Source organism: Oncorhynchus mykiss, chromosome 12 (genome assembly GCF_057628025.1).
Source record: "Oncorhynchus mykiss isolate SJ-2025 chromosome 12, ASM5762802v1, whole genome shotgun sequence".
Lineage (NCBI taxonomy): Eukaryota > Metazoa > Chordata > Actinopteri > Salmoniformes > Salmonidae > Oncorhynchus > Oncorhynchus mykiss.
In genome coordinates, this window is record NC_143033.1 from 68427841 (window position 1) to 68441138 (window position 13298).

Sequence of the window (13298 nt, forward strand, 5' to 3'; positions counted from 1 at the left end):
CACAGCCTTGCTGGTGTAGCAGAAAGATCGGAATGTCATGAACCAAGAGGTTGTTCAAATCGCTGGTGAGGAAATGCTGAATAATAATTACTGTATAAATACATCTGTCAAATATGTATGTGGGTTGCAGGGCATCATGGGAAAATGTAAATCCACTTGTGAATGGTTGTGATCACGTGAAAATCCACTTGAAACTCCATCACATGTAAAGTGTTCCAAAACCACATGGTTTTACATGATTTCACATGTGAAATACAATTTTTCATGTACAAAACATGTGGAAATGTCCATAAGGGAACTAACTATATGACAGGTAGCCTAGTGGTTAAAGTTTTGGTCCAATAACCAAAAGGTTGCTAGGTTGAATCCCCTAGCTGACAAGGTAAAAATCTGTCGTTCTGCCCCAGAACAATGCACTTAGCCCACTGCTCCTATGCGTCACTGTAAATAAGAATTTGTTCTTAACTGACTTGCTTAGTTAAATAAAGGTTCAATAAAAACGCATGGTGGGGCATCAGGAGAGATAAGACAGTACAATGGAGAGAGGGACGAAGGGGTCAGGGGAGTATTTGAGTGGCCAGCCTAAATGATGTTATAGTTATGTATCCTCATGTTCCTATACAATATATGACATGGGTCTAAAGCTTTCAATGGGGCTTCATAGGACCTATTTGGCAAATTATTGCTTTCATTGAACCATATTACAGCTTCACAGACATACATTTTCGTGCTCCCTGGAGTTGGTGTGTACCATTGGACATACATCGAGAACAGATCTAACATGTTGTTTTGATGAAGTGCAATAGAAGTTAATTTGCTCTCGGGAGGAAAAATTAAAGTGAAGAGAGGAGAGCCGTAAAGTGTGTAGTGACGTAGGACAGTATGCGATCGCATGCTGGAGTTTGTACTATTTGCCTATGGAGGCTGGGAGAGCAGTACCGCAAACAAAATATTTCAAATTCTAAAAGCAGTCGGTCGAACTGCAGTGAAGTGGAATCGGAGCTGAAACACCCCAAGCGCGAGAAAGACTGTGGCCCGCCACTGCGTTAAGAGGATACCGGTATAGTTTTGTCAAACACATCATATTAGGCGATTTCTGAAGCTGAGCCTGCGAAGCACTCTTCCCTTTTCACTTTTTGGAGCGCAGTGGGCAGATTTAATTAATGCTGTGGTGTATGTTGACTAGATATTATAAGTTAAATGGTATTTTGGAGACCTTAGCATTGAGAAAATAAATATTGGAGGACCTGACCAGTCGCACATCGAACAAAAAAAACAATACATGAGAGGACTGTTGTTATGAAGAGGGATTGAAAAAGGACGACGCAAAAGGCTGTAACGCTTTGAAGTTGGCGAGACCCGACATCAATCTCTGACCGAATTTCAATAGGCCCACGGAATTAATTATTGGATACTTCGGACGGAACCTCTAATGTTCGTTTTATGTACATGGAGAACAATAGATATTTACATGTAGGCTATTATTAAAACCAAGCTAAACGCAGTACCCTGGAAAGTCCATTCACAGGAATATATAGCGGTGTAATACAGAAGGAAATAGACTACTACGGATCAACATTATGCAAAAAATATTTCCGAAGAGACGTTTGAATTTCCTCTGAAATGGACTGACATCGATTAACACCAAACATATCTCGATAAGATAATGACCGGCAATTTATAGGCTGTGTTATAAAATAAATGAACATTTACTTAAACACTTTATTGGGACTTCATATTTGAGAAAATGCATAACGATAAGTAACTGTTGGTTGTTCATGTGGGCAAGATTCATTCCGAAAGTGGTGTGATATCCTCTCTTGTGAGAATTGAGTGTCCCTAATCCGGTACCGGAGGCATCTCGTGGTAACTCGGTAACTGCGGGAAGGCAGGAGTGCAGTTTGGAGATATCAGCAAATAAACCCACAGAAAAATGTGGCTGCGAATTCTTCCCCAGGTATGTCAGGTGCATGCGAGATGCTTTTAAATCATTGTTGTCCTTTCAGTTAACTGCTATGTTGTAAAAAAAAAAAAAATGGTTTTGTTGGCAGCTGAGATTGTGTTTTTGCCTCTCACTGCTTGGGACAGATTTGTTTTTTTGTTATTTCAAATCAAATGAAATCAGATTGTATGTGTCTCATGCGCCGAATACAACTGGTGTAGACTTTACCGTGAAAGGCTTGCTTAAGAGCCCTTCCCAACGATGCAGAGTTACAAATTAATAATACAAATAAAATAGTAACACGAAGAATAAAACAAAATACTCAAGAATGGAGCTATATACAGAGAGTAGGCTACCAGTAGGCGTACCAGATCAATTTGCAGTGGTACGAGGTTTTTGGGGTAGATATGTGCACGAGGGCAGGGTAAAGTGACTAGGCATCTGGATAGATAATAATAATAGTAAAATAAGGAAAAGAGTAGCAGCAGCAAAGGATGCATGTAAAAGTGTGTGTGTGCAGTACATGTGTGCGTGTGTGTTTTCCGTTTACAACACCTTTAAAGAACAATATCTAGTGAATAATATTACTTCAAATGCAAGTTATATTGGCACTGGGGCTCTCTAGCACTATGAACTATTATTATTAAAAGGGATATTGCTAAATATTGTTATATGCATTTTTTGTTGTTGATTCATTCACTTGGCTTGTATTCAAGAATGCAATTAAACGCGGTTACGCGCTGATAATGCTGAGACATGAAATATTGCAAATATGACTCAGCAGGTATTCAATTTAATTTAAATCCGCAGGAGACACGTGGCTGTTGGCCACAGTTTTTGGGATCAATCTAAGTCTTTCATTCAATCTTTGGTGTTGTTGTGGCTCGCCTGATTTCGCTTAACTCAGGAGAAGATTACGCATTGTCGTTACACGGTTGAGTGAGAGTCAAATCTAAATCGGTAGGATTAAATATGTCTGTTTTCTTATACAATCATCACATCCACATAGCCTACATGACCTGCGGAGATTGAAAGCACCGACAGCAACAAAACAACTATTCAGCACTTGCATAGGCCTACTACTTGTACGGGATTCTTCAATCTTGATTGCGCGAAGTTGGATAGGTTTGGCACCTCGCCGCATAGCGCACCGCATTTTGGTATCATAAATCAAAATACAAACACTAAAATTAAGCTTCTTCGAACCATTGACATTGCCGACACATGCCAAGCCTCTTTATTCTCGTTGTTTTCACTTTATGATAAAAATCTTTTGCCACAACTTGTGGCCAAAATGAATGCTTTATGCTGTGCAGAGTTGACAGCTTTACAAAAGGTTGCACAAGTGTATAGAGAAAGTAAGCTTATACAGTGGAAACACGGTGCAGAGATACAAATCCTTCTAATTCTGCATGGAACAGAAATGATCCATGTGTTCTGTTGTGTAAAGCAAGGGATACCCATGCAATACCTCATGACAAGGAGCAGTAAATACGGAAAGGTTGACACAATTTCTTCCACGCCTACCTAATGTTTACGCTGAAAATGTTTGGCTTACAGCCACTTGTGTATCTGGTGTATGCATAGGATCATACCTTCTTTGTACAGTATATTAAAAACAGTCTCAATATAGACACCCTGATGCATTGAGAATCAAACTCATGCAGGTGCAGTAGGGGATTCATTTCTACACAGCCACTGCCTGTGAATCACACAAATCCTATATTGCTTGAGGTTAGTCTGGCATTTGTCCAATGGAGAGAGATTAGGGAACTCTGCCCTGGGCTATGAGGTGAAGTGATTGACAGTTTTAAATGCAGTGAGGGTTGACATTCTAATTAAAGCAGAAAAGACAACCTGGACAGTGAGGAAGTGAAAATGCAATTAAAACCAACTATGCATATCTGATTGCAGATCAATCATCTAGCTAGAAAACATGCAAATTATCAGATCACTTTCGTTTTGACTGAGCAACCATCCCATGTCTTTGATTTTCATATGATTCATTTGATATGTACATTTGATTATGTTAAAGTGAATCAACAATATGTCATTTTTATACTCTCCATTTGCCAAACTGTCTGACTCTGTAAACATTGTTTTCCTGTCCACCAAACTATACATTTTACATTTTCGAATGAATCACCAACATAATGTTATTTTTATACTCCCAATTTGCCTGGCAGACAGACTCTGTAGGCCTACATAATTTTTCCTCTCTATCAAACTTTTAAGGATAGTCCTAAACAGGGCCCTCTTTCAGAGACAAACAGATCCTTGTCCCTTCATCAGGTGTGAATGTCAGTGAGACTCCAGTCTGTTCAGCACTCTCATATAAACTATTCCTCAATAAAATCTCAATGTCCACCTCTTTAATTAGAGATCTCAATGTACCCCTAGTCACAGTCTGGGTCTGTCTGTCCTTGCTGAACTAATTAACTCATCACAGAGCCCTCAGATGGAAAGGACCAGACCACAGAACGAACATTCCCATTCAAATCTAGTTAATTTTAGTATACTATAGTAATTATATTTCTACGGGCACAGAAGCTACTGAGATAGAAATCCTACCGTCCAACCATATCACATAGCTGAATACCAATGGCTGCTTGTCTGACAGATGGGTAACTGGCTTTTGAGGAATAACAGTGTGTGCTAGCAAGATACAACAAGGTTCTCCAATAGGCGGCCCGTGGGCCAAATTCCAGGTGAATTTATTTGGCCCCCCAATTTTTCGTAGAAAAAAATATATATATTTATTAATTTATTTTTACATAAAAGACTGTAAAATCACCAGGAAATCAGCTCAAATAGATTACAATTCAGGAAATCTGTTCCCAAGTATTCCCACACATAAATAAAGAGGTTATTGTAACCCAATGTAATCAGGGTTTGAAATTCTTCTTCTTTTGTCAAATCTATTTGGGCTTCTTGCTGTCAACACCCATTTACAAACAAAGCATTTACAATTGAAGCATTTGTGTTGAGTGAGTCTGCCACATAAGAGGCAATAGGGATGTTCTCTTGATGTGTGTGAATTGGACCGTTTTCTGTCCTGCTAAACATTTGAAATGTGACGAGTACTTTTGGGTGTCAGGGAAAATGAATGGAGTGAAAAGTATGTTAATTTTCTTTAGGAATGTAGTGGAGTAAAATTAAAAGTTGTTGAAAAAATATAAATGGCAAAGTAAAGTACAGATACACTCAAAACTACTTTAAGTAGTACATTAAAGTATTTTTACTTAAGTACTTTACACCCCTGAGGTGTTGACTATATTTTTGTAGAATGCAGGGTGCCATTTGGATTGGTTTCCCTTCACACCAGAAGCTGCCACTGGGGAATATAATACATTTGTGTGACCATGAACAGTGCCGGCGACCTTTACCACAGCCATGTGTCTCATTGACTACCTACAGTTGATGTCGGATTGAAGTCAACCACTCCACAAATTTCTTGTTAACAAACTATAGTTTGGGCAAGTCGGTGAGGACATCTACTTTGTGCATGACACAAGTAATTTTTCCAACAATTGTTTACAGACAGATTATTTCACTTATAATTCACTGTATCACAATTCCAGTGGGTCAGAAGTTTACATACACTAAGTTGACTGTGCCTTTAAACAGCTTGGAACATTCCAGAAAATATGTCATGGCTTCATAAGCTTCTGATAGGCTAATTGACATAATTTGAGTCAATTGGAGGTGTACCTGTAGATGTATTTCAAGTCCTACCTTCAAACTCAGCACCTCTTTGCTTGACATCATGGGAAAATCAAAGGAAATCAGCCAAGAACTCAGAAAAACAATTGTAGACCTCCACAAGTCTGGTTCATCCTTGTGAGCAATTTCCAAACGCCCGAAGGTACCACGTTCATCTGTACACAAAAAAGAGTGTGCAAGTATAAACACCATGGGACCACGCAGCCATCATACCCCTCAGGAAGGAGACATGTTCTGTCTCCTAGAGATTAATGTACTTTGGTGCGAAAAGTAAAAATCAATCCCAGAACAACAGCAAAGGACCTTGTGAATATGCTGGAGGAAACAGGTACAAAAGTATCTATATCCACAGTAAAACGAGTCCTATATCGACATTACCTGAAAGGCCGCTCAGCAAGGAAGAAGCCACTGTTCCAAAACCGCCATAATAAAAGCCAGACTACGGTTTGCAACTGCACATGGGGACAAAGATCGTACTTTTTGGAGAAATGTCCTCTTGTCTGATGAAACAAAAATAGAACTGTTTGGCCATAATGACCATCATTATGTTTGAAGGATAAAGGGGGAGGCTTGCTAGCCGAAGAACTCCATCCCAACCGTGAAGCATGGGAGTAGCAGCATCATGTTGTGGGGGTGCTTTGCTACAGGAAGGACTGACCCCAATCCTATAGAACATTTGTGGGCAGAACTGAAAAAGCGTGTGCGAGCAAGGTGGCCAATCCTGACTCCGTTACCAGCTCTGTCAGGAGGAATGGGTCAAAATTTACCAAACTTATTGTGGGAAGCTTGTGGAAGGCTACCCAAAACCTTTGACCCAAGTTAAACAATTTCAAGGCAATGCTACCAAATACTAATTGAGTGTATGTAAACTTCTGACCCACTGGGAATGTGATGAAAGAAATAAAAGCTGAAATAAATAATTCTCTCTACTATTATTCTGACATTTCACATTCTTAAACTAAAGTGGTGACCCTATCTGATCTAAGATAGGGAATTTTTACTAGGACTAAATTTCAGGAGTTGTGAAAAACTGAGTTTAAATGTATTTGGCTAAGGTGTATGTAAACCTCCAACTTCCACTGTATATGGAATACATGCATTTACTGTACACTATGGTTTGACCTTTCAAGATGCATAATGTGCGTCCTTCTCTCCCGACTCCCATCACCTATAAATCTATAGAATATCTTGCCAGCGTCTGAAATATTACACTTTCCCTGTATAGTGCACTATACCAAGCAGTTGGCTATACATTGATGATAAAGTATGTGTTTGTCGGCGCAAGGCTGAAATCCTTGAAAGCGCTTGCATCAGCAGCTCCAACTGAACATATTAATCAATGATAGCTAGGTTGCCAGCACACACATGTTTTAAAGCCCACCTTCCCCAAGCCAAGGTGACTGGACGGATTTCGGCAGATAGGATGAGGCTTGAGAACTTCAATCAGTCAAAGTTTGAAGCCCAGTAATCAACCAATATCCCACTCTACAGTATGTCATACTGGGCTATACTATAGGTGTGGCTGCCAGGTGTATCTATCAGTACAGAAGTCTATTACAGTGGATATGGAAATGTAGTGTTTGCACTCTGCAAGAATGGACATTTATCAGAAGTACAGGTTCTCTCTATTAAGGTCAGGTGGGATGGGTTGAAGGCCAGAGGGGGGCACTCTTCTATCTGGTCAGGGTCATGTTCAGTAGAGCACAGCGTAGCAAACCGTTTTGCTACTCAGTGTTCTTATTGGACAAGTTCATGTACAGTGGTACCTCCCTGTTTCAGTCCATTTTGAAAATTATTCCCCTAATGAATATGACCTTGGTCATGCACAGCCCTGAACCTATCGCATTGATGAATAGCTCAATGTCACTCATCATGACAAGAGTTCTGCTGCAGATTTTAGTAGATGTTTCCTAGTCTAGCCCATGAGAAATCTATGCCACTTCTATGCAATTGGTCCCAAGGTATAGAAAGCAACTGGAGGAGAAATTCTAACCACTTGTTTTTATTGAGTCACAGGATATCAGGCTTCTTTAGACCACTACATCTAAAAACCTGATTTAAAAAAAATATATAAAGTAGAAATTAGATTTGGATTGCAATACACTACCATTCAAAAGTTTGGGGTCACTTAGAAATGTCTTGTTTTTGAATGAAAAGCTTTTTTTTTGGTCCATTAAAATAACATCAAATTGGTCAGAAATACAGTGTCGACACTGTTAATGTTGTAAATGACTGTTGTAGCTGGAAACTGCTGATTTTTGTCAAATAATATCTACATAGGCGTACAAAGGCCCATTATCAGCAACCATCACTCCTGTGTTCCATTGGCACGTTGTGTTAGCTAATCCTCTGTCCAGTGTCTGTGTTCTTTTGCCCATCTTAAATCACAAAATATGTGCTTTTCTTTAAAAAACAAAGGACATTTCTAAGTGACCACAAACTTTAGAATGGTAGTGTACATTCAGAGTTCCTCAAAACAATACAATGTGTAAAAAGAAATTGGAAATGGTATGAAGCAAAATAATTTGTCACGACACATCACATAGACTGATGGCTTAAGATGTACCGGTAGTTGCAGTCTTTGTTTAACTACATATTGATTGCCTCCTGTTTAAATTAATTCTATGAAAAAGATAACTAAATCGGAGGACAGGACATTACGTACCAAAGGTAATCAGTTTTAGATCAAATGTGGATGATAACAATCATAGTTGCTCGGAAAAGCCTTTGCTTCTCCTTTCCCTAAGCCCCTTACAACATGAGCCCTGTAAAATTCTCAGAAAATGGGTCTGATCAATTTCAAGTGAAACCTCGGAGAGCTGGGTATTTAAAGGGGCAGTCTGAGATTCAAACAAAAACAACGCAGCCACCACTTTTAAGATGTCAAAATGTATTCACCGTTCCCATATTGACCCTTTAATAAAATGAAGGAAATCATTCCGGGCAAGCCAAACTGCGATCCATCTGCTGACATGCATGGCTGTTATTTATTTTTCTACATCACGCTATGCTCACAGACACATGTATAAAAGCACTTAAAGACACTGTAGGAGCACTCACTGGCTGCGTCCCAAGTGGCACCCTATTCCAAGAGGGTCCATTGGGCTATTAGAAGTAGTGCACTATGTGGGGAATAGGGTACCATTTGGGACGCAGGCCTCGCTGTCTTGTTTCCATATTGGTGCTGTAAGAAACTGATGTGTCAGTCATAAGGCCAATCAGTGCTGTGGAAAGATGTGGTTGGGGAGACGGTAGTGTAATAACCTGGTTACATAGAGACGATGCAGTCGTGGCTATATTGTAACACGGTCTTAACTGGTGTTTGTATGTATACTGAATAGATTAGATATGGGCCACACTATTTGTTTGACCTTGGAAAAAGCAGCACTGAAGCATTGGAAGATAACTGTTAGAGATTGCATAGCACAGGGCTGAAGTGGTATGATTCACAGACAGTGATATCTAATGTAAAGATAATTCTAAGCTGTGCATTGACTATTAAAGTTTAATTGGTTAAACTGGACATCCAGAAACTCATGTAAGAACACGGACACGCTGCCTCTCTATCTATTCCTATTTTATTTTCCTATTTTCCTATTTACTTCATGCTTTACTTTGACCGTCCATAATCTGAATTTGATTGGTTTACTCTTCATGTTGTTAAGATTTGGTGATGGGGGTGTTGTCATAGATATAACAATACAGAGATGATTATTTTCCAACATGAGCATTGTGAAACTGAAAATCAGAGATTTTGCTGTCTAGTCCTTACATAACTAAACATGGCTAAGTCAAATGAATACCAAAGCAATAAAGCAACTATTTCTGGACAAATGTAATCTTTTATTTATTTTTCAAATGCTATCCATTGTTGAGTTGTAGACTGTCAAACTAATTTATTTTTTGTGTAGTCTATTTTCAGTGTAGTACTTAAAGGCTATTCACCTTAGAGTCTAAGGGATAACAGTCTCATAATGTCTGAAAAGGAATCTATCGGCCAGTTTTGCAGACCCAGATTAAATATTCCCCTGGACGCCAAACCACGTTTAATGGAAATTCTGATCGGTTTGAAAGTAGGCTTAATCCAGACCTGGGAAACTGCCCCATGATTTTTTCCAAACAGAATTGCTTCATGATTCTTACATAGCTCTTCAGTTGGAGAGTGCGTAAACACAATACATTGTAAGTTTGTTCATACTCTTGTATTGTATGTCCGTATCAAACCCTTTCTGCTTTTACTACAAAGCTATATGCAGTGTGCAGAGTGTATCATCCAGGTATTTTATCCTGTTAGAGACATGCAGTGCTTTACTTTTTCCACATTTTGTCTTATTACAGCCTGAATTTAAGATTGATTACATTGAGATTTTGTGTCACTGATCTAGTAACAATACCACATAATATCAAAGTGGAATTTTGTTTGTTGTGAAAAAATAATAATAATCTGAGGCTAAAATGTCTTGAGTCAATAAGTATTCAACGCCTTTGTTATGGCAAGTCTAAATACTTTCAGTAAAAATGTGCTTAACAAATCTTATGATAAATGGCATGGACTCATTCCGTGTTCAGTAACAGTGGTTAAAAAGATTGTTGAATAGTGAGTTTCAAGCAGATTCAGAAATTGTAAGCAGACACTGAATATCCCTTTGAGAAGTTATTAGGCTTTGGGTGGTGTATCGATGCACCCAATCACTACAAAGATACAAGCGTCTTTCCTAACTCAGTTGCCATAGAGGAAGGATACTGCTCAGGGATTTCACCATGAGGCCAATTGTGATTTAAAAAAAGTTAGATAGTTTAATGGCTGTGATAGGTGAAAAATGAGGATGGATCAGCAACATTGTAGCTACTCCACAATACTGACGTAAATGACAGACTGAAAAGAAGGAAGCCTGTACAGAATACAAATATTACAAAACATGCATCTTGTGTACAACAAGGCACTTAAGAGATACTGCAAGAAAATTGGCAAAGAAAATTTACTTTTTGTCCTGAATACAAAGTGTTATGTTTGGAGCAAATCCATCACAACACATCACTGAGTATACCTTAATATTTTCATGTTTGCTAGTATCCAGCAGCATACCACCCTGCATACCACGACCATGTCGATTTTGTGTAATTTTGTGACATCATGAAAGACAGTAGGACAACATAACTTTATCTCTTAAACAACACAAATGACAAATTCATTCTCCTGTCATAACACTAGCTGGCTAATGTTATCTAGTCTTAGCCAGCAGTACACCATCCTGCATACCACTGCTGGCTTGCTTCTGAAGCTAAGCAGGGTTTGTCCTGGTCAGTCCCTGGATGGGAGACCAGATGCTGCTGGAAGTGGTGTTGGAGGGCCAGTAGGAGGCACTCTTTCCTCTGGTCTAAAAAATATCACATATCCCCAGAGTGATTGGGGACACTGCCCTGTGTAGGGTGCTGTCTTTCAGATGGGACATTAAATGGGTGTCCTGACCCTCTGAAGTCATTAAAGATGCCATGGCACTTATCATAAGAGTAGAGTTATTAACCCCGGTGTCCTGGCTAAATTCCCAATCTGTCCCTCAAACCATCATGGTCACCTAATAATCCCCAGTTTCCAATTGGCTCATTTGCTCCCCTGTAACTATTCCCCAGGTCGTTTCTGTAAATGCGAATGTGTTCTCAGTCAACTTACCTGGAGAAAAAAACAAACTAGTATTAGGGTATTTTTGGGATAAAAAGAAATGGAATAGAGCTATAGGCACAATCTAAAAGGAAAATCTTGTTCAGTCTGCTTTCCAACAGACACTGGGAGACAAATTCATCTTTCAGCAAGACAATAACCTAAAACACAAGGCCAAAACTACACTAAAGTTGCTTATCAAAATGACATTGAATGTTCCTAAGTGGCCTAGTTACAGTTTAACTTAAAGGTGTAGATTCACATTCAGTGTGGCAGGTGTTTATTACATCTTCGCAGAAGGCAGGAATAGTGGTCACAGGCAGGCAATGGTCATACATAGGTAGGGAAACAGGCAGGTGAAAAAAAACTAGGACTGAAGGCTAAAACTGGTTCTCACAAACAAGCTAGGAAAATGCTTAGTAGAGTCAAAACTAACAATACCTCACAAGAACACATGAAACAGAGCACAAGGTTGACTAAGAAAATTAACAGAATGAACTGAACTAAATAAGGAGCTGACGAGGCCAGGCGAGTAACTAAAATAGGTCAAATCAATGAAAAAATGAAAGACAGGGCGACGTTAAAGAACACAAGGCTGACCTTACAGTACTGTAAGTACAGTACTGACTGGGTAATTGGAGGTGGTACCTGACAGGGTTGAAGCGATGGGTTATCTTGAAGGGACCAATGAAGCGAGGACATAACTTTTTATCAGGGGAGGAACACCTGCTGGAACATACACTCAGCCAATTCCATGACGTTAGGTAAGATGACACATTTTTGACAAAACGGTCTACTATGACAAGGATGGTGGTGTTACCAGAGGATTCAGGAAGGTCTGTGATGAAGTCAATAGCTATGTGGGACCAGAGTTTTTGAGGGATTGGCAAAGGTTTACGCTTACCAGAAGGGAGATGGCGAGGGCTTTTGGTTTGGGCGCAGACTGGACAGGAGAGTACGCAATCCCTTACGTCGGATTTCAGTGAGGACCACCAGAATTTACGGCTAGAAGTTCAGTGGTTCATGTAATGCCCAGATGTCCTGACCCCAAGGACGTGTGACACCATTGTATCATTTGGGGTCTCACAGCTGCTGGTACGTAACTCCTCCCAGCTGGTGTCCCAGGAGGAGCCGGGTCTGAGGTTAGGGCTTATTGTATGGCAGAGTGAACCTCCTACTGTACCGGTCCCATAATAGAAGAGGAAGGAAGAATGGATGTAGGGTCTGAGTTACTGGTCGGAAGGTCAAACTGGCGGGAGAGAGCATCAGCTTTTACGTTTTTCTTTCCAGGGATGTAAGTAGCATGGAAATGGAAGCGTGTGAAGAAGGGAGCCCAGCGGGCTTGTCTGGAATTTAACCTCTTGGCCCCTCTGATATATTCCATATTACGATGATCTGTTAGGACGAGAATGGGATGTTGTGTGCCCTCCAACCAGTGGTGCCACTCCTCGATGGCCAGCTTGATGGCGAGGAGTTCTCTGTTCCCCACATCGTAATTCCTCTCAGCGGGGGATAACTTCCTGGAGAAGAAGGCACAGGGATGTGATTTTGGAGATGTTCCCACCCGCTGAGAGAGTATGGCTCCTACTCCTACTTCGGAGGCATCCACCTCTAGGGTGAAAGGAAGGGTCGGATCAGGTTGGCGAAATACAGGGCTACGTTCAAGAACACAACTAAACAGAACACAATGTTGACTAAGAACATAAATACAGAACCTTACCTTGAAGACTTGAAAATGGCTATCTAACTATGATCAACTTGACAGAGCTTGAAGAATTTTTTAAAAGAATAATGGGCAAATATTGTACAATCCAGGTGTGCAAAGCTCTTAGAGAATTACCGCCAAAAGTGCTTCTACAAAGTTTTGACTCGGATGTGAATACTTACACTACGGTTCAAATTTTGGGGACACCTAGAAATGTCCTTGTTTTTGAAAGAAAAGGATGCTGGCCTTCTAGGCAGAGTTCCTCTGTT

The 13298-nt window shown here is 40.0% G+C and overlaps 1 protein-coding gene across 1 annotated transcript in view; it reads left to right on the plus strand.

The window, feature by feature from the left end:
• Window positions 1-517: 517 nt before the first annotated feature.
• The window catches only part of crhr1 (corticotropin releasing hormone receptor 1), a 167449-nt gene continuing 154668 nt past the window's right edge, over window positions 518-13298 (plus strand). Inside the window, exon 1 of the mRNA XM_021624572.3 lies at window positions 518-1957. Coding sequence (XP_021480247.1) covers window positions 1934-1957 — 24 coding nt within the window. The 5' untranslated portion in view covers window positions 518-1933. The remainder of the gene's footprint in view (window positions 1958-13298) is intronic.